The 21490-nt window shown below is 35.0% G+C and overlaps 1 protein-coding gene across 1 annotated transcript; it reads right to left on the reverse strand.

The window, feature by feature from the left end:
- Positions 1-386: 386 nt before the first annotated feature.
- LOC129272481 (myoferlin-like) lies at positions 387-21262 on the reverse strand. The gene is made up of 17 exons (XM_064107885.1): positions 21257-21262; positions 16454-16654; positions 15528-15565; positions 15059-15141; positions 14456-14559; positions 13579-13647; positions 11626-11669; positions 11088-11164; positions 8797-8897; positions 7266-7469; positions 6621-6833; positions 4740-4846; positions 3803-3998; positions 2810-2965; positions 1488-1631; positions 882-965; positions 387-392 (listed from the first exon to the last, which is right to left on the reverse strand). The coding sequence occupies exons 1-17, from the start codon at positions 21260-21262 to the stop codon at positions 387-389; spliced, it is 1833 nt and encodes a 610-aa protein (XP_063963955.1).
- Positions 21263-21490: the final 228 nt, after the last annotated feature.

Below are 21490 nucleotides of genomic sequence, written 5' to 3' on the forward strand. Positions count from 1 at the left end.
TCATCCATCAGCAAATGAAGTCACCAGTGATAACACAGAATGGAACACAACGTTTGACAATAAAGCTAAGAGTGTTATAGCTTATCCGATCATCACTGTTCAAATGAGAGTTATTGTTTCCGTTTAATTCGTTAAATCAGTGCATTTTTGTATAGGGCAAATGAACACGAAAACAGATATGCGAATTTTGTCCTTTTTTTTAATTCGTAACGTATATTTTTGCATCTGGTAGTCATGTTTTGAAAAACAATGTTTTGATTTGCAGTTTAGTCTTTTCAGTTATTTTTTTTAATTTTCAGATTTTGAATGTTTCGTTGAGGTGTATAGATTTTAACGGTGTTTTTTTTTCTCTCGTCTCTATTTTCATCCAATCCTATTTCTTATTTTCATAACTGAAAAGAGGGAAATAATATTACATCATGTTTCATATATCAGTGTATGTGCTTAACAAATTTTCTGATAGTAAAATTGAACATTACGTTGGATTGTTCCCCCATAGTACAATCCAAACAACTGGGAAAACTCATAACTAGAATGACAGAATCAAGTTTCATTATTTATTTACTTAAATGTTATAGTTATATGACTGAAGACTTATTAGCCAGTAATGTTTGTCCAGAGTATGACTATTCAAATTACCGTAATCACTGTTCTCTCTAAAATAACTTTGTATATACAATCATTGCTTTGGCAAATCCTGTGAACATTCTTAATAGTTTACTTGAAAAAATGTATGTTAAATTGAAACTATCAAGCCTATTTCAAATTCAACCTTCATTTTATACTTTGCGGGAAAATTTCATCATACAATATATGAGAATCCACGAGGTTTGATGTAGAACAAATTGAATATCATGAACATTATAATAAGCTTGAACTACCTTTCCAGTTGAATCGGAGTATTTCGGTCTTCCTAGAAGTCCCTTGTCTGACCACTGACCCATGATGTTGACTTGATTTTCATACTGTAAATGTAATGGTTATCAAATGCATTAAAAATTATGATTGATTAATCAGATACAACTTTGAAGAGGCAGAGGGACATTGCCCCTATTATTTGTATATGATTTAACGAGGGGAGAAAAAAAAGAATGAGGAGCTACATGAACTTTTGTGGAGAGCGTTAGTCTTACAGCTCAATAACACGATTGATATATTTTCACCAAAGAAAACATCTAAAAGTATATAAACTAATCTTTATGTCTTCCTTTATCACCGATTAAAATGCCCTGGCGCTATTCTTGGCTGTAATGCATTAAGATGGTCATGACAATGGGAAAAGGAAAAGGAGCAATGAAAATATCACTAATAATGCTAATACTACTACTTCTATTTCTACTAATACTTCTTCTACTATCCATCGAAAAAAAAAACAAAGAAAAACAATGGTCATAATTATGATGATGATAATAAGAAGGTGACGAGGAATATATATATTCATGAATTTATATATATATATATACGGAAAATGAGGTGTTTTTATTTACCGTTTCTGCATAGACAGCAATAGTCGAATCTGACATTCCTTTTCGAAAGTTTTCACTGTGACATTCAAGTCCTAGCCAAAGTTTGAGCCGCAGCATCGCTGGTATGGCGTATCGGTTGTCATCCTTACCTTTCACCTTCAAATACTGAATAAATAGATGTAGAGAGAGAGCGATATGAGAGAGCATATATTACGAGGAAGGAGGAAGAAGAAAGGGAGCTGAAGAGAGAGAGGGAGAGCTCATGCTCATACCTCCACACATTTATAAACACATATTCATGGTGGAAATTTGAAGAAAAAAAAGGTATTTTACTGCACAACCGAGGACCATTGTGTCAGTATGAATCCCGTCAACCGAGGACCATTTGAAATTTAGCTACTCTTAATACAGGAATGTCTATAGGGTCATAACTGCTTCATTTGTTTTTTGATTATGCATGAATTATGAATAAATCGTCGCACGGCTGGCAGAGGTGCGCACACACTGAATCCCATCTAACCTATAACATGGGCTGGGATAAAATGGAACACGCAGAGTAAATTTGGTCTGAAATAAGTTGATATTTCCTAGGTAAGATGGGATTTAGTGTGCGCGCCCTTCTGCTTGGCGAGAAATTTGCGCCATTCTGCCAGCCATGCGACGAAATCCACCTTAACTCCAGACATCACGCTCGATTCGGGACCATGACGTCATGCTCGTGACGTCATATAGTTAATCTTAAGTTAATCTTAAATTATTCATAATTTATGCATAATTATGTTTCTATGTTCATGCCAAGGTGTTATAAATGCTATAGACTTACATATTCTATAATTCATAATGATATTCATGAAACAAATAATACAGTCATGACCCCATAGACACCCCTATACTCTCGGATACAAACAAGGACAACTTGTATCATCGTGAATCGAAGCGGTACCCGTACTATGTACAATTATGATTATGATTTGGGAAATTTGCAAAATGGCCCCAAAACCTTGGACATCCTTGTTTGGCTGTATGTCCTCGTTTGATTGTAAAGTTCTTGTGCAATTAAGCTTAAAAGCAAACAAGAATTGACATTTGAAAAAATGCAAAACAAAAATCCTTTTATGATGACTAAAGTAGCTAATCTTGTCAGAACTAGGCTCCTTCTCGCAGACAAAAAGACTGAAAGTAGGTTTCGGTAGCAAGATTTACACAGGATTCGAGCAAGACTCGAAAAACAGCAAACACTATTATCATTCCTCTAAATGTTACCAACCAGAAATGAACCCCATCGCTATCACCTCTCTGTAAACATGGTAAACTGTATAACAAGGCTTTTCTTCCTACCATACCTTAAGGAAATAGCTGAAAGTTCTTCCGCAGAACAGCCCACATGCATCCCTTCGCTGATCAGAATAAAGGACTTGGTAGGCAGGTACCCGGATGTACGCCGTTCGTTTGGATCCACAGATCATCCAGATCACAACATCTGGGAGACTGTTCTGGGGCTAATAAAGGGGAGATGTCGGAAAAGAACATTGTAATGCCTTTCGTTCCATTTCGTTTCTGTTATTTTTCGGCAAGGCACCATCTTTTAGTACCTTTGGTAGTAATAATAGAAATATAATTCCATCCGAAGGTATCATTAATGATAATTATATTCAAAGAATTTGGATACACTAAATTAAGTACGATAGGCTTATTGTGTTTTCCGTTCAGAAAATAAAAAAACCCGGGTTAATACATTACAATGTAATAAAAACCTTAAACTCATAGAAAGTACATCGGAAGATATTTTTTTAATCCTCAAATCCTGAGCCCACTTAAAATGGACTAGCATATCTCATTATAGGGTACATTTATGTTGAATTTGAATGAAAAAATCCCTTTATTTGCAACGAAATGACAAGTTAATTATTTTTTTGTTTTCAAATGAAAAAAACCGACAACTTGTCTTGTTAATACTTCACTTTTTAATTCATAATATTTAAAAGGAAAACAATATTGTTGTGATGAGAGGAAAATAGAAGTGTTTCTGCTTTGAAGAACAAAACCTGATAAAATAAGGTTACACATAATTATGTCCTGGTATGTGTTTTATATAAAGTTGTTCGTCAGTTATAAGGGCGACTTTAAGAATGACTGGTCATCTTTTCTTGTGGTAAATGGTATACACCAATATGTTCATTGGCGATGGTTTAGCGCGTAGGAAAGGTTCACCAGTCGTTATTAAAGTCGCTCTTAACTTATGAACAGCTCTATGAAACAGCACCCTGGATGGGTTATACTGCATTTATGAATTATTTTCCGTGTGTCTTTCATTATTTTGACGACGAACGGCTTACCTCGACTGCGATTTCCTGTAGCATGATCAGGTATTCTTCGAGCTCATCCACGGTTTCCTCCGGCTCAATGGCTTCCTGTCGGAGGATCGTTGCTCGTCGAGCGACCTCGAACAACACTCGTCGTCTGAGCTCGTATCTCCGATGGTCGAGAGCGTTTGCGTATTGCTTCATGTCGCCGAATTCGGGTAAAGGGCTCCTGAAGTTAAAATACGGAGAAATATTAAATGAATAAGCAGCATCTTAAAAAAAACTTTCTTATCATAGACTATATTTACACAGTACAACATTGTATACAATTTTTATACAAAGCTATATGTATCTTACAGTAGGTGTTTAAAACATTTAAACAAGTGTTTAAAATCAACATAGTTTAATTTTCAATATCAAATTCTCAATTAATTGTGCATGGTAGTTTAAAATGTTAAACAATAGTAAACAACGTTTTTTGCATAAGATTTTAGAGTTTTTATTGTGTAAAATGAGTTGCCTTCAAACACAACTCTTTTTTCCAACGAGCTCCAAACTTTATAATAAATAGGATAACATGAATGCTGGGTCCCGTCTTACAAAGAGTTGCGATTGATCCGATCAATCGCAACTATGGAAAGCCAGCAACGTTAACATCTAAAAGCACATGTTTGTTCAAAATATTTTCTAGAAATGATGTTTATTAAAACATTTACTGTTTTCATGACAATTAAGTATGCTTCTCTTTGTTTTCAAAGGACATTGAGCAAATTTCCTAAAGAAAACTTATCACGTCGATAGATTTCCATATACTTGAGATTGATCAGATCAATCGTAACTCTTTGTAAGACGTGGCCCAGAAGTGAGGTCAAGAGCACGTCTTTCTCCCTTTCTCCTTTTGTTTTCTTTATCACTCTTTCTTTTGTCAATCCCTTGTTTTCACTTGCCTGCCCTTTCTTTCCAAACTCACCTGCAATCTTCTATGAGTTTGTCGATTGTCTTGATGACATGGGTCGCTACTTCGCTCTCACTAGCTCCAGATTTGATACACGTCTTCACATGACCGATGTGCTTTTCCTTAAATGTAAAAAAAAATTGAATCTGAGTGTTTCTTATAATCCACCCTCTTAAAATGATATTTCATAGCAGTGAGGGGGTTGGCACTTCCATGAGCAGAGAAGAGCCGTATTGATAACAATATCACCAGTCATTCATCTAAGCTGTCACCGTATGCTGCGATTGGCTCTTGATCGAATAATTATGCGTTTTTCATTTTTTTTTTTGCAGTCTTGAACATTCCCGCGACTAGTTGGTGATATTGGTATTTTAATATCTTGCACACCATATATTCAAATAGCGAAATTTAGAATTTTATTTGATTTGAAATCTGCAATAATGTTGTTACTTCAAGTCATAAGGGGGAGGGGCGCCGGGGCAATATGTTGGATGGGGAGCAGGATTAACCACAAAGAAGAATGATTAACTTTGGAAAAGCGAGTATGGCTATTATCTAGTTTTAAGACCAAGTCATCTTTTTTCATGCCCTGCCTATTGGTTGTTTGTTTTCTCCCATCCTCTCTCCTTTTTCCATACTTAAAAAGTCTTGAAGATAATCGCCTTCTATCCGCCCCCATGGAGCGCCACACTTAAAGTAACATAAGTCTAGTTGGTGTGTACTACGATCTTTTTATCTTTAAAGTATATTCCTTGTAACTCTGTGGAGGTTTGCAGGGGCCCTACATGCTATTAGTGCATGCAATAACATTCACAAGAAAACCCTTTACCGCTTTGCTGCCACAGACAGTACACTCCCACAAAAAGTCAATGTTATTTGGCCTCACATGGCATAGAATGTGTTTATCTTTATTTCAGGCATCATAATTTGCTTTTTAATAAATAGAGAAGTGATTACGTCCCCAATAGCCTGCGGTGTTAAAATTTAGATGTAGTCATTATCATCGCAGCAATAAAGTGACGGAATAGCTTGCAAATCTTAGGTGATTCCTGTCTGGCATAAAACCTTGCAATTACGATTACAACCAAGGAAAAATATTTTAAATCCTGAATGAGTAAACGTTCCCATTAATACTATCCATTTATGAAGTTCCCAGCTAGATGTTGCAATTGTGTAGCCTAAAAAACTTCCTCCGTGAACCCGAAAGACGGTTATTAAGTCTTTAAATTCCTCGAAGCATTTACTTAAAGGACAAGTCCACCCCAACAAAAATTTGATTTGAATAAAAAGAGAAAAATCCAACAAACAAAACACTGAAAATTTCATCAAAATTGGATGTAAAATAAGAAAGTTATGAAATTTTAAAAGTTTCGCTTAATTTCACAAAACAATTATATGCACATCCTGGTAGGTATGCAAATTGGCTTACTGATGACGTTACCCACTCACTAGTTCTTTTGTATTTTATTATATGAAATATGAATATATTCTAATTTTCTCCTCATTGTCATGTGAAACAAAATTTTATTCCTCCCTGAACATGTGGAATTACCATTATTGTATCAGTTTATGATTAAGTCAAGTTGGTCCTTATTGTCAAATCTGTAAAAATGGAAATACTGTATAATTCAAACAATAAAAAACAAAATAAATAGTGAGTGAAGGACATCATCGACTCTCTCATTTGCAGATCGCTAAGTTGGGCATTTAACTGTTTTGTGAAAAATAAGCGAAACTTAAATATGTCATAACTTTTTTATTTTGCATCCGATTTCGATGAAATTTGCAGTGTTATGTTTGTTTGATTTTTCTCCATTGATCTATTGATTCAAATCATCAATTTTCTGGTGTGGACTTGACCTTTAATTTGTTTAAAATCCTGAGGATTCTTCTTACCAGTTTCGCAATGATGTGGAGGATGATGTTGAGGGTGTCGAGGCGGAAGCTGATGTCCTCCCATTCGCTGTTGATGGCGATCAACGGCTTCGTCTTCGTCCACGGTAGGAAGTAGTAGTGGTTACCATCGAACACGGCGTTCGTAGGCTGCGTGGTCGATGGTTGCGGTGTGACGCGCTCATCGAGTTTGTTACCATAGTTACCGATGCTAACCTGAGGTATATAGAGAGGCATGAGGTTAATAGGAAAGGAAAACGGCGTGGAAGAGAGGAATCTTAAATTCGTCTTACAATCACCGACTATGCTGTTGTAAAATGTCAATCCGTTAATTTGTGTCTAATCTATATTTATTTGTATTATTTTTGAAGGTGAATTAAATAAAGTTTAGAATAGGAACCTCCTAATATTAGTGGTAACAAAGTTATTTAGAAAATGAAAGAATTTTATCTAGTATGCATTGGTTACTAAAGTGCTGAATTAGCCTCGCATTGACCCCCCCCCCCCCCCATTGGGTATGAGATGGAAACATTACGTACATGTTTATGCTTTAATCACTTCATAATTATGCTTGTAAAGAATATGTTTATAGTTGTAGATGTTAATTTGTTTTTAATTATCGATAAAAACTGAAGAGAAAAAAAATACCTCAAATTCCACTGAGCGATCAGTCTCACTGACCATGGTGGCGTTGATGAAAGCGGCGTAGAGGTGGTATTTCCGAAGTCGTCTGTATTTATCTACCCTCTGAATGTCATGAGAGCTGATACTTACGATGTCTTCAGGAGGCGGTTCCCCTAGCTCAGTTGACATGGAAACTAGGACACGCCCCCTGTAGGCCGCGCCTTCCCCCTGTGGAGAAAATTGTAAAAAGGAAATTGAGTGATATACATTATCAATCTAAGTGTAAAGTCCAAGGATTAAATCGGCGAATGAGAGGGGACATTAGAATAACAGTCATTCGGACACGAAATTGAGAAACAGTCATCCGTAAGTTGTAAAAGATTCCCTTTAAAATTTCAATGTTATGGCCATCAAGAGGAGTAAAAACCACAAATGTCCACATTCCTTTTATTTCCTCACTAATAAGTTGGAAAATCGCTTATTGGTACATGTATCTTAATCCTACTGCATGGCACAATTAAAATGTCTTTCTTAAAACTTACATATTCTGTTATTTGCGATAATCTTTTTTTCACGTTTGTTCAACAAAGCAGCTTATAGAAACGTGAAACCATTCTGAAGTGTTTTTTTTTTTTTTTTATTGTTGAACATTTCTGGATATTTCTGCAAAGTTGCAAACTATGATATTGCTCATTTTTATTTTAAAGTTTAGATTAATTTTCATATTTTTATAACATAACAAAAACAATCATACAATATCAAAAGATTGTGCTACATTGAAGAACAATAACAAAAAAATCAATTAGTAGTTGACTACTATCAAAAGTAAATAATAATAATAAAAAGAAAACCTGATACAAATGTTAATAACTAGGCTATTGTCAACATTATCTTCAACGAAAATGTGTTGTTTTCCCTACTTAATAAAACAGATCAAACACAATACAACTTATTTGTATTTATATAGTTCCTTTCCTCTCTTCCTTTTTTCACATTTCAATTATTTGTCCCATCTGATTAGGCTTCTCCTCGTTTCCACAGCTTGTAGCGACGCGAAAACTCGAATAAGAACCTAAGTATGGATGCATACGAGCAGTAGCGTACCGTGAACCGCAGGAGACAAAGCACTGGGGGGGCACTGCATTGTCTGTGAACAATGCTTTGCCCCCCCAATGCTTTGTCTCCTCCGAGTCACGGTACGCTACTGCATACGAGTAAGATAAGTACGCAAGTACCATACGTACGCGATTAAATAAGTATGCAATATAATGCGAGTAAGATAAGTTCGCAAGTACCATACGTACGCGATTAAGATAAGTACGCAATATAATGCAAGTAGCATAAGTACGCGAGTAAGATAAGTACGCGAGTAACATAAGTAAGCGTTTATGACGAGTACACAAGTAACATAAGTACGCCAGTAAAATAAGTACGCAAATTACACAAATACGCGAGTAAGATAAGTATTCAAGTAACATAAGGATATGAGTTTAAAAAAAGGACGCAAGCAACAAAAGTACGCGAGTAAAATAAGTATTAAAGATAACGTGCTCACCCTCCCCATATTCAAAGCCTCATAGTCATCGTTGAATGTGTCGAATTCGCGAGGAGAACCGTAGAAATTTAACCAACATGGTCCAAAAGTAGGAAGAAATCCTGCGAAAAGTAAGAGATTCAATCGTCATTATCTTGTCATATTCCCAATGAGTCAAAACGAAAATAAGAAAAAAAAATCCAGGTTTAATTATTTAAAAGCTCCAAAATCTAGCGAAAGAAAAAAGTGAAAAGAAAAAAGAGAAAATGTTTTATTACCCGTACCATACCCAAAAGAAATGAAAACGAAATAGAAATTTGTACTTGCAAAGTAACGTAGAAGCGATAACAAAAAAACAACAACACTTAGTGTGGGTTGAAGCCTGAAGGGCTTGGAATATTGGTAGAATTTGCATGGGAGTAGAGTATCCAACTACAAAATTTATACTATTGATAGTGCAATAAAACCAAACAAACAACCACCAGGCGTGCAATTTAGAAGACCCCTTATACAAGCAAGTTACAAAATAATATATAAAGCATTTGAAAGCTTTGTATAAAACTGAACATTTCATCATGAAGCGAGAAATTAAGAGAACGAGAGAAAAAAGACATTGGGCGAAAAATGAAGTGAATGTAACCTTTCTGCCATCAACTAAAATGTTGGGGTTGTTTTAATTAAAGGAAGGTAGAAAAATAATATACAAAGCATTTGAAAGCTATGTATGAAAATGAAAATGTTGTCATAAAGCTAGAAATTTAAAGAGCAAGAAAAAGACATTGGGTGAAATTAATTGAAATTCTTTAACCTTTCTGCCATCAAATAAATGTTGTTTTTTATTTAAAGAAAGGAAGATAATGAAAAAAGGGTATAATGGCATTGTGATGGCCTTTGGAAATCCAGCATAAAATGTATTGAACAAATAGCATACAAAGACGCATGTGCCATGAACACTGTCTCAGGATGAGAGTCTTAGGATGCGACTGTCTAAGGATGCGACTCAAGATCAGAAGTTTTAAATCAAAATATAAAGAATGCACTAAATGTTCGTATCAAGTCACTACACTCTGAAAAAACTGAGTAAAATTTTACCCAATATTGAGTAGAAAGGGAACATGCATGTTTGCTGGGTATTTTTTGTTTTTACCCCATATTGGGCTAAATGCATGTTTTAAGGGTAACTTTCAATGCAACATTGCGTAGAATTTACAAAATATTTGGTATCTTTTTACCCCACCAACATGCACGTTCCCATTTTACCCAATATTGGGTAAACCTTTATTTTTTAGAGTGTATTGCTATTCCAATAGACTCATGACCAGCTAGGCATACTAAAAAAATCACTTGTATTATATTACCTATCATGTACTCTGCGAACAATAACGTTAACAATGGAAAGAAAATATGCGATTTTTTTATTAGTTATTTAGAAAAAGAAAGATAAAAACTTTGCATCAAAAGGGGAGTGTGCAAAGGCTTCATATTGTGTGAAAGATTACAAAATGTTTGCAACAATTTAAACAAGAATTTGGCAGATCCACATAGGTCACAGAGCCATATTTTTTTTTAAAGAAGCGTTAAAATAGTATTCTAAGGCTATGATGAAGTGCTGTTAACATTTTCAGACTTGATAGGTTGCAAAACTAAGCGAGTGGAAATCAGGAAGTGGAAAATGCATAATTAGAATGGAGGGAGTGGAGTGGGTTTGCGATGTGAGGGTGCATTTTGCTGGCAATCATAACTTAATGCATTCTTACCATTGTGGTCTTCTTATGCAGTTGAGAACATACGATTCGAATAAGAAAAAAATGTAAGTCGGTAATTTTTGAAAATGAAAATCACCCCCCCCCAAAAAAAAAAAAGAAGAGAAGATAGGATTTCTTTGGGGTCAGCATTACATTTTTCCTTCATGTATGTACATTTCTAAAATATAGTTATTACTGTCTGTTTTGGGGTTAGGGGTACATTCATCTTTCAATCAAGATTCGTCATTGTTATCATTCTACATAAAACGGGCCCACATATCAATTATATCTCAAACAAAAAGAACATAAAAAACTAAGTCAAATTTTGAGGTATCTGTTATATTTTATCCCAAAACATCATGCTTGCATGTCTTTTTTACATGCCAATTAGTAAAGCCAGCTCAATTAACATATATTTTTTTTTACAAATTTGTCTCTTTTTCTTTTGAATTTTAAAGGTCAAAAGAAAAACTGATCACATAATCACTAAGGTGTTATTCGATTTCAAGTTTTCTCTATAATTTAATTTTCATCTGTGAATAAAAAAAGGAAAAAAACAACAGGTACCGTCGTCTCCTCTTGATCCGATCTCATTGATATCGATGAAGCCAGTAGCAATATAATCATCGGTTGACAAACGATCCCTATAGAGAAATAATATTTCAAAATATGATTACTAAGCGTATAGGAAAATAGGTGGCCTATATCAATTTCTAGACTCTATTACGTCGTTATTCTTCCCCATAAATAAATGAAAATATTGCCTCTTTACTCTATTATATCTATAAATAATACAAATAATAGGTAAGATAAAAATATGGGAATTAATACCCTTTCCTATATTGTTCATAGAAACGTCAATTTGATAATTTCTATTCAACAATTCATATCATATAAAGTTCTTGTGCACGCACAGAAATTTGCAATTCTAATAACTTCCTGCATGATGGGAGATCTTTATCTTCGTGTTCTGAGGAAAAATAATCATCCTAACACACGTGCAAACACGCGAATTCGTATTGGGACGGGTTCGACACGCCAAAGATTAAAAAAATATCTGAAATAGGTCGTTGAGTTTCGAATCAATATTGGTTATTAGACTTACCAGTCCTTTAAGGTCAATTTCAACCGTTCGCACATCGATGGAAACTAAATAGGAAAGTGAAGCAAAATTTTTTTTTTTCATTAGGCAAACTTACCAATTCATATGAATAATGAAATGAGAGTGATGCACCTGTAAACGAAAGGTATCTTATGAGAAACAGTAAGTAAGCTGCGTTTTCAATCCAGTTTAATATTTCTTCACATTTTTTTACAATAAAAATATTTACCATTGCATCGTGAAGTTAAAAACCGATCATAATGATTGCAATACTAATCAAAGTAGGCCCACTTTATATGATAAAAATGAATGACGATGGTAAATCACAACAAGAAAACAACTAAGACGGCAGTGCAACAATGATGAAGATATCGATTTGGTGCTGAAGATATTGAGGATGATGATGATGATGATGAATATAATGAACATGATGATGATGATAATGAATATAATGAATATGATGGTGATGATTACGATGATGGCAATGATGATGATAGTGGTGGTGGTGATGGTAGTGATGATAATGGTGGTGGTGGCGGTGGTGATGATAGTGGTGGTGGTGGTGATGATAGTGGTGGTGGTGGTGATGGTATTGATGATAGTGGTGGTGGTGGCGGTGGTGATGATAGTGGTGGTGGTGATGGTAGTGATGATAGTGGTGGTGGTGATGGTAGTGATGATAATGGTGGTGGTGGCGGTGGTGATGATAGTGGTGGTGGTGGTGATGATAGTGGTGGTGGTGATGATAGTGGTGGTTGTGGTGATGATAGTGGTGGTGGTGATGGTAGTGATGATAGTGGTGGTGGTGATGGTGGTGATGATAGTGATGATAGTGGTGGTTGTGGTGATGATAGTGGTGGTGGTGATGGTAGTGATGATAGTGGTGGTGGTGATGGTGGTGATGATAGTGGTGGTGGTGATGATAGTGGTGGTGGTGATAATGGTGATGATAGTGGTGGCGGTGGTGATGATAGTGGTGGTGATGGTGATGATGAAAGTGGTAGTGATGGTAGTGATGATAGAGGTGGTGGTGATGGTGATGATGAAAGTGATAGTGATGGTAGTGATGATAGAGGTGGTGGTGGTGATGATGAAAGTTGTGGTGGTGATGGTAGTGATGATAGTGGTGGTGGTGATGGTGATGATAGTGTTGGTGGTGATGGTGATTATAGTGGTGGTGGTGGTGGTGATGGTAGTGATGATAGTGGTGGTGGTGATGGTGGTGATGATAGTGGTGGTGGTGATGATAGTGGTGGTTGTGGTGATGATAGTGGTGGTGGTGATGGTAGTGATGATAGTGGTGGTGGTGATGATGATGAAAGTGGTAGTGATGGTAGTGATGATAGAGGTGGTGGTGATGGTGATGATAGTGGTGGTGGTGATGGTAATGATGATAGTGGTGGTGGTGATGATGATGATAGTGTTGGTGGTGATGGTGATTATAGTGGTGGTGGTGGTGGTGATGGTAGGGATGATAGTGGTGGTGGTGATGATAGTGGTGGTGGTGATAATGGTGATGATAGTGGTGGTGGTGATGATAGTGTTGGTGGTGATGGTGATTATAGTGGTGGTGGTGGTGGTGATGGTAGTGATGATAGTGGTGGTGGTGATGGTGGTGATGATAGTGGTGGTGGTGATGATAGTGGTGGTGGTGATGGTAGTGGTGGTAGTGATGGTAGTGGTGGTGGTGATGGTAGTGATGATAGTGGTGGTGGTGATGGTGATGATAGTGGTGGTAGTGATGATAGTGGTGGTGATGATGATGACGACAATAATGATAACGATGGCATTGGTGGTTGTGATGATGATGACTATGATGATGATAAAAATGATAATCACGATGTTGGTTTAGGGTGATATTTATGATAAAAAGAATAACGTTAATAAACAAGGATATATGATGCAAGAAGTAATAATACGAGCAATGATGAGGAAAAGAACAAAATGAAATCCTACCCGTATTGGAAGCCGTAATTCCTGGTTCCATTGAGGATGATCATTTGTGTACTTTACATCCGTCTCCAACTAGGTTGACAAACAAAATGAAATTATTTCAATTATCGTTTGATAACATTTGAATCCTCTACTGGAGCATCACATTTGAATCAACGAACACAATAATAAATCACATTCAAATAAAAAGTTACACAATGGATCAAAAATCACGAAACAGCAATTCTCAGTTATTACAAAATTTGAAGGTTCACAAACCCTCAAGCAATTAATCTTTTCTTTTGGCCATTTTTTTCCAGCAACTGCAATACTGTACATTTCTACTCGTTTTTTTTTTTGGAGAAGAAATTAAACATGATTGGAAAGAAGAATAATATTTCTCTAATGGCTTTAAGAAATTTTTTAAAGACAAAGCTTTTCAAATACAATAGCTACAAATGCAGTTAGCTTAAAATCATATTTTGCTTATTTACAAACAAGTAAAATTATATCATTACCTGCAGACAAAACGAAATATAGTGCAACGATTTGCTCCTTGCATGAGTAACAAATCTGTTGAATATTGTCATATTTACTATCTATAAATTATTATTATTCATTATCATTTATTCTTAGATTTATAATCTTTATTTAATTTGTTGATTGAGTAAGCTTTTATCATTATTATTCTTATTGTTATCATTAGAATTTTTGTTATTACTATTATTATTACTATTCTTATTATTATTGATTATGATATTACTTTATATTATTATCATTATAATTATTATAAATATCACTATCATGATTATATATATATTTATATATATATATTAGTTCATTTATTTCTTTTTCTATTTACTTATTCATTTTTTGGGGGGAGGGGGATAGGCCTACTTACCGACTGCCCGGCGAATGAGAAGACAAGGTAGGGGTCAACCAACTCTTTCTTCTCTTCCCCGACACGAAGAACTTTCTTCATCCCTTCGAAGGCACCTGCGTCCACTAGGAGTAAATAAGAAAGAAAAAACATATGCTAACATGAGTGTGGCAATAATCTACTTTGATTTACGATAGGATAGGAGATAAAGAGAGGGGGGTGGAAATGACATACGATAGGATAGGAGATAAAGAGAGGGGGGTGGAAATGACATACAATCAAGTTGACACCCCCCCCCCAAAAAAAAAAAAATATACTAATAATCAGAGTAATGATAATAATTATAAAATAAGTGGAAAGAAACAAATTGTCATAATATAAAAGAGATAAACAAATCGATATAGTTAGATAATACAAAAATTCTTAGGCAAAATTTTTGATAAACCTAACAATATTGACATGATTTTGTTTACGAGAATATTTAGCGCAAACCAGTATGATTTTAAAGATATCAAAACGGCATTAATAATGATGAAAAAAAACTCAAAAAATAAACATGAAATTGTGCAGAAAAGTTTCTTGAACAAGACAATTTTCAAAATGATTGCACAAAAATCTGATTACTCTGAGGAAGATCTTCAGCTTGGAAAACTTGCAGATTGAAACATCCTCTCCGAACGTCCACTCCTGCAGGTTGGATTAGATTGCTGCAAAGATGGAAGATCAAAGTCAATAAACCTTTTTATATCTATAAGCCTGTTTTAATAAGTTCATCAATCCGCTTTTAAATAAGAAGTTGAGCAATACTTATGGATTCAATAGCCGACAAAATACAACGTTGCGAACTGATTAACGTACAGAATTGGTATAATCAAGGGGATATCATCTCTAACATCTCCTTGGTATGATAATAATATGAACGAAAGTATAAGGAGTAAAAGTCCAACAAATATGGCTGCGGATAATGAAAACGATTAATATTTCAGTTGAGGGTGAACAGCATTTTTTTTGTTACAATTCTATCGATGAAATTCCATTCAATGTTATTTGCGACAAAAGACCATAACAATATAGCTGAATAAGTTATACTTACGTCTCTATGTCGAAATCGTCTTCAGTTCTCTTGAATATCTGAAGAAAACAAAAAGAGGAAAAGGAGTAAGATGTATTACATGGGGGTCGACAGTATAATAATTAATTTCTATTAATTTTTTTGATGATACGATTGATTTAGTAACTTTATAATACAATTTTTATTAGTCTATAGGCCCCCCCCAAAAAAAAAAAAGTTTATTTGCATTTCCGTCTTAAATAAAGATAACGTTTACATATTTATTAACATAATTATACAACGACAGAAACATGAATCAATCAATAAAACCCTAATAATTAAGATCAATAGAATGAATTCCATGTTGACCTAGGATATGGGATAGTTCAAACTTTAGAGACTACCTGTTTAAAAGTTGAACTTTATGCGGTCAAATCAAAACTAGCAGTAATGGGAAATGTCGATGCACCGAACATCATGAGTAAAACATAGTATTTGATTGCCATGAAATAAAAGAAAAATGAGCAACATGCTTTTAAGATTTGATCACGGCTAAACTTTTGCGTAATTCGCAAACTCCCGGGTCCCGTTTCATAAAAAACTTGTTATTTTATTTATTCATTTTGTATTTTTTGCTTTAAAGTGCATGATTTCGATGACGAGTTTACTATCAGCCAATCAAATCGAATGATTTCTGTAACTTTTAACGGTAACTTCATATTTTTTATTGTAACATGTTTTATAAAACGAGCCCTGGTTTCCCTGTCACTTATTAACCCCATTTTAGTTGTGAAATCTTTCTGAAGTGTGAAATATAAGAATCATTTGAAAATGAGAAATATAAGACGTAAAGATTCAGCGTAGATAGCAGGCGTAAGAAGGCCTAAATATTAGGCATAAATAAAGGTGTAAATATCCTTCTAATTGACCATGTTAAAACAACAAGAACAGCAAATAAAACAACATACTGGCAAATCGTCTCCTTGTCCAATCACGGAGATGCTGACCAACAAATAACCTTTGGCGCCTGACGATTTAGACTCCTCCATAGACGTTAGCAGCAACCATTTGTTCTGAAAAGTGTGTTCTTCGCTGTCATAGACTGATCCCACGTCTAAGTTGAATGAGCCAATCATGGCATCGCTTCTAACAAGATGAGAATCAAGTACCTGTGTCGAAAGGGAATAATATACATAGAATGCAATGATAAATTCGTGTAATAAATCGGTAATCGGAGGGTTAATCTAACCTAAAAGGAATACCTACCCTTTCCTGTTAATTTACACGATGAGCAAATAGAAATATAAATGTAAAGATCAATTCATTGATTTATTGAAACATCTTATGTTAAAACAATTTATCAGCTAGCATGCTTTTTTACGTAATGACATAGCATAAAAAGGTAATACGAATTTAATAATGATATAGGATATTTATATTGCGCACATATCCACCTTGTTAGGTGTTCAAGGCGCTCATATATTACCCGGCTAAGCTAGGCGTTCATAGCGCACACAGCTTCTTAAAGGAGAATGAAACCCTTGAAACCAGCTGAATCCATATCAAAGAGAAAAATCAAAGAAACATATTGTTGAAAGTTTGAGGAAGATTGAATGAATAATAAGAAAGTTATGAGCATATGAATATTGAGATCACTAATGCCATGTAGATCCTCCCATTGGCAATGCGACCAAGATCTGTGATGTCACACACGTACAACTCCCTCATTGCTTTAGTACTTATTTCACTTATATTCTCACTTTTATAGAATCTATCACAAGGTGAGGTGTTCTCTTTATGAGAGGACAAGTACAGAGGTTTCACAACATTATATCATTGATGCATCGTTTGTCAAATGATTAGAAAGAGCAAAAAGATATGTTTTGGGGTATATTTTCAGTGTCCAAAAGGGGAGAGTTGTTCATCTGTGATATCATAGATCTTGGTTGCGTTGCCAATAGGAGGATCTCCATAGCATTAGTGATCTCGACATTCAAATGCTCATAACTCTTCTATTGCTAGTCCTATTTTACTCAAACTTTTGTTGATCTTATTCTTTGATTTTTCTGCTTTCACAAAAGCTAACTTGCTCCAAGAGTTTCATTCTCCTTTAAGGAATTACTTCCTACTGGTACCCATTTACCTCACCTGGGTTGAGTGCAGCACATTGTGGATCAGTTTCTTGCTGAAGGAAATTACGCCATGGCTGGGATTCGAACCCACGACCCTCTGTTTCAAAGTCCGGAGACTAATCCACTGGGCCACAACGCTCCACATTTGATTTAAGACATATGGCATTAAAAAAAACACAATCATTTTATACAAACGATAATATTAGCCCGAATGTCAAATGATTGAGCGTGTGTGTGTGTGAGGGTGTATGCGTGTGTGTTTATGTGGTTTGTATCTGTGTGGGTGTAAATTATGGATCTGGACCAATTGGTATAAATGCAGCGGGTGAGAGAGGGCGCGATGATATCTAGTCGTATCGTAGGTGGATCTTTTCGATGTTTGTGGATGTAAACAAGTAAAAAGATGCATTGGTTTATTGGTTTAATTGGTTAGCATACAGAATAAAGAGACAGGGAAAGCTTTAATTATTAATTACAATAATCTTTTTATCATCTGAAATTTGTAATAAAATAATCCATTGTTTCTGAAGGAAATGTTCTTTTCATGGACTTTAAAGCAATAATACATTTGCTTCAATATTACCTCTTCTCTCTAGGCTTCATGTACTCATATCCATGCCACTAACCATGATCCCCGTATTGCATGTGAAGATATTTATCTAAAGTCATATAGTTAATAAACAGATAACCTGGGTAAAAAGGTGGCTAAAATACATGTAGCTATCATTAATTACTTCACCCGGAGCTTAAAATATTTATATTACGAGCAAATAACCCAAGTGAGGCAATATCAATTAGTAGGTTTGTTAATGCTCGGATGTAATTGAACGCGTCATGCTCGTGTTATAACTGACAAGATAATTGATATTGCGTTTACACATAATTATGCGCAGATAGTCCGCAAAATAATGTACTCCGGTCATACCGACGCTACAACCAGGCGCCAATGGAGCCTGTGACAGAACTTCTGGGGCCCGTTGCAGAAAGAGTTGCGATCAATCGCAACTCTAAAAATCATGCGCAACTTGATTTTCAACCAATCAACAGCGCGCATTTGGGACTTGCGATTGATTTTTTGACTTGCGTTTAATCGCATATCTTTCTGCAACGGACCCCTGATCGTCAGTCGTCAAAGCAGCCTGGAATACACACTTTGTCGTTTGCTGAAGATGTTTTGGGGAAACGAGGTAGAACAAAATATTCATCTCTTATCATATTAAAACGGTACTTTTACTCAGACGCCGTTGCTTGTATACAAAGGGTTGGTTAGATGCCAACTTAATGATAAATGAAACCATATGATGCCTAAAGGTCTATTTGAGGGCAATAATGTAGTCACAATGGATAAGCCGACTTCAGTATGCAAATGTCTGGGGCAAATGTATTCTCATCAGTACTATCAGATTTTCAGGTTTAAGCTTTAACTGAAGAAAAGCTTCATGTAAAAAAAATATATATATATTGGTGAAGGTTTGAGGAAATCCGTTAAGGATTAAGTTATTAGAATAATGGTTTGTATAAAATCTTTGCACCTTCTTTTTAAAAATATAGCAGGTATCAAATCTAACCTAGTGCTTTTTGATACATGTAATTTGCGCAACTCATTAAAATTGAAATTATTGATCACTAAAAGGTAATAACTCGAATTTATCTTGGCTGATACCTTTTCTTTCATAAAATTCACAAATGTTCTGACTGTCTGCACTGAAAATGTCTGGGCAAGATGGAAATTTATCTACCAATGTAACTGCGACATTTGTAAAATAGGAATTGAATTAATTGGAAATAGTTATCTTATCATGACATAATTTTCAGTCAATTGAAGTGACCAATTTTTGGTCCTTTCCATTTTCCCTTTTTAATCCTGAACTTTTTAGATTCTGCCAAAGTCATTTGGAAAACTTTTTATCTTCTTTTATTTTGTTTTGTAGGTATTATAATTTGGCCTTTTTCGCTATATCAATGATATAATATCATTGGTTCTGTGAACACCTATAGCCAGTCTTACTTTCTGTCGTGTACATAAAGTAAAAGAATGGTAACTTGTACCAAGATCAATATAACACCCCTTTGACTTATTTTTTGTTCCTTATTACAAATAACATCATCCAATAAAGAGGAAAATGTGTGTGTTTTACGGGTTGCATCTTTGATGAGTTGGCTAAATCCATGAAGACTCATTAAGTTAATATATATTTTTAGCTTGTGGAAATTTCTGAAAAAGACAAATATTCATATCACCTAAAAGTATAATTTCTTTATCTTTCTTTAATGTATCTAAACTACTTGACATCTTCTCAATAAACAGTTGCTTTTCGGAGGCCTATAAATGACACCAGCAATAATTGATTTTGATCTTGGTAGAAACAAATAAATCCACAGTGATTCAGAATCACCTGTACTTAAAACAAAGACATTGAATGCAATATCCTTTCTGACATAAAACCCCCCAGAGCTTGATAATCTATCGTTGCGTATAACTGGGTATCCATCTATATTGATTTATTCATTGTTCATGGAGTTATTTAACAATGTTTCTGTGGTAGCAATAACTGCAAGATTCTTTCTCTTAAGGAGAATTCAAAGTTCTGATTTTTTTGGTAGAATAGATTTATTATTGAGATGTACAAAGTGAAGAGCTTTTACAGCAAATATGTTTTCAAAATCTTGAAAAACCGTCGTTGAATCCTTTGATCTTTTTTGTTGTAAATTTGTCTCTGGAATATTTTCGGAAACCTGAATTTCACAGAAAGATGGTAAAAAGCAGGTTGAACAAAACCATTCTTCATCGAGGCTCAAATATGAATTTCCCCATACTTATTTCTTGACAGTAAATATAATATCATCTTTTACAAGTGGAACAAAGAAGGCCACACTGATTAGATTTTCCTGGTTTTTCGCAGTTTCCAAATGGAAACTTAAATTGTGGGCCTGGGTTTGATTCAATATCACCAGTCAATAATAAGAGGAGGAAAACAATGATTTTGGTCACTTCCTTATTCATTAATTATATGGAATGCTGCTTGGATATGACGTCACAAATCAAATAATGAAAATTCTAATAAGTATTTAATTTTTGGACGGACTTTTCTCAAACCTACGGCAATATTTTTTTATTATTTTTCTGCTATTTTTACAATAAAATTTTTGTCGGGGTAAACTTTCCCTTTAATTAAATGTTATCATCCCGTTGGTGTGACTGGAATGTAATGTTATATTTGTATTGCAACTAACACATCGTTTAATGTTGACACTTATATCAGTTAGGTCTGCATCATTGTAGTCTAAACGCTATTAGTTGACTGTTTTCACAGTCACGTATGGTGATGCATCCTCATTGACATGACGTAACACGAAGGGAAACCAATCGATACGTAGATGTGATCGAAAGAGGGACATGATTCTGTTTTCGTAAGCGGTCCTGATTTCATCTTTTCAGTGAAGACAAAAAGAACGGACACGTAGCGGAGTGATAAAGGAGGAACTAGCACGCGAAAACGTGCATGTCGTCCCGTCTACTGATATCATTATGGATAATTGAGTATCAAATTATTCCACTGCGAATTCTTTCTTGCATATGCCAACAACTTCCATTCTTCGATTACGATATGGTTTCGCGCATTTTACCCCGGATTTTACCTGCATTGTGAATCGGCAAGTATACATCGGACAAGGACAAAATTAAGATGGCAAACAACAGTTCTACCTTCGAGATATTTAACTCTGACGCCAGCTTTTACTTGATAATTGCAAGTAATTTTACCAGCACTTTTCTATCCATCGTCCTCAACATTCTCATGCTTCTCGTCTTAGGTTCTGATAGAGAAATGCACGATGTCACACGATTCCTGTACCAACTGCTCGCCTACTTGA

Source organism: Lytechinus pictus, chromosome 12 (genome assembly GCF_037042905.1).
Source record: "Lytechinus pictus isolate F3 Inbred chromosome 12, Lp3.0, whole genome shotgun sequence".
In the NCBI taxonomy this organism is placed as follows: domain Eukaryota; kingdom Metazoa; phylum Echinodermata; class Echinoidea; order Temnopleuroida; family Toxopneustidae; genus Lytechinus; species Lytechinus pictus.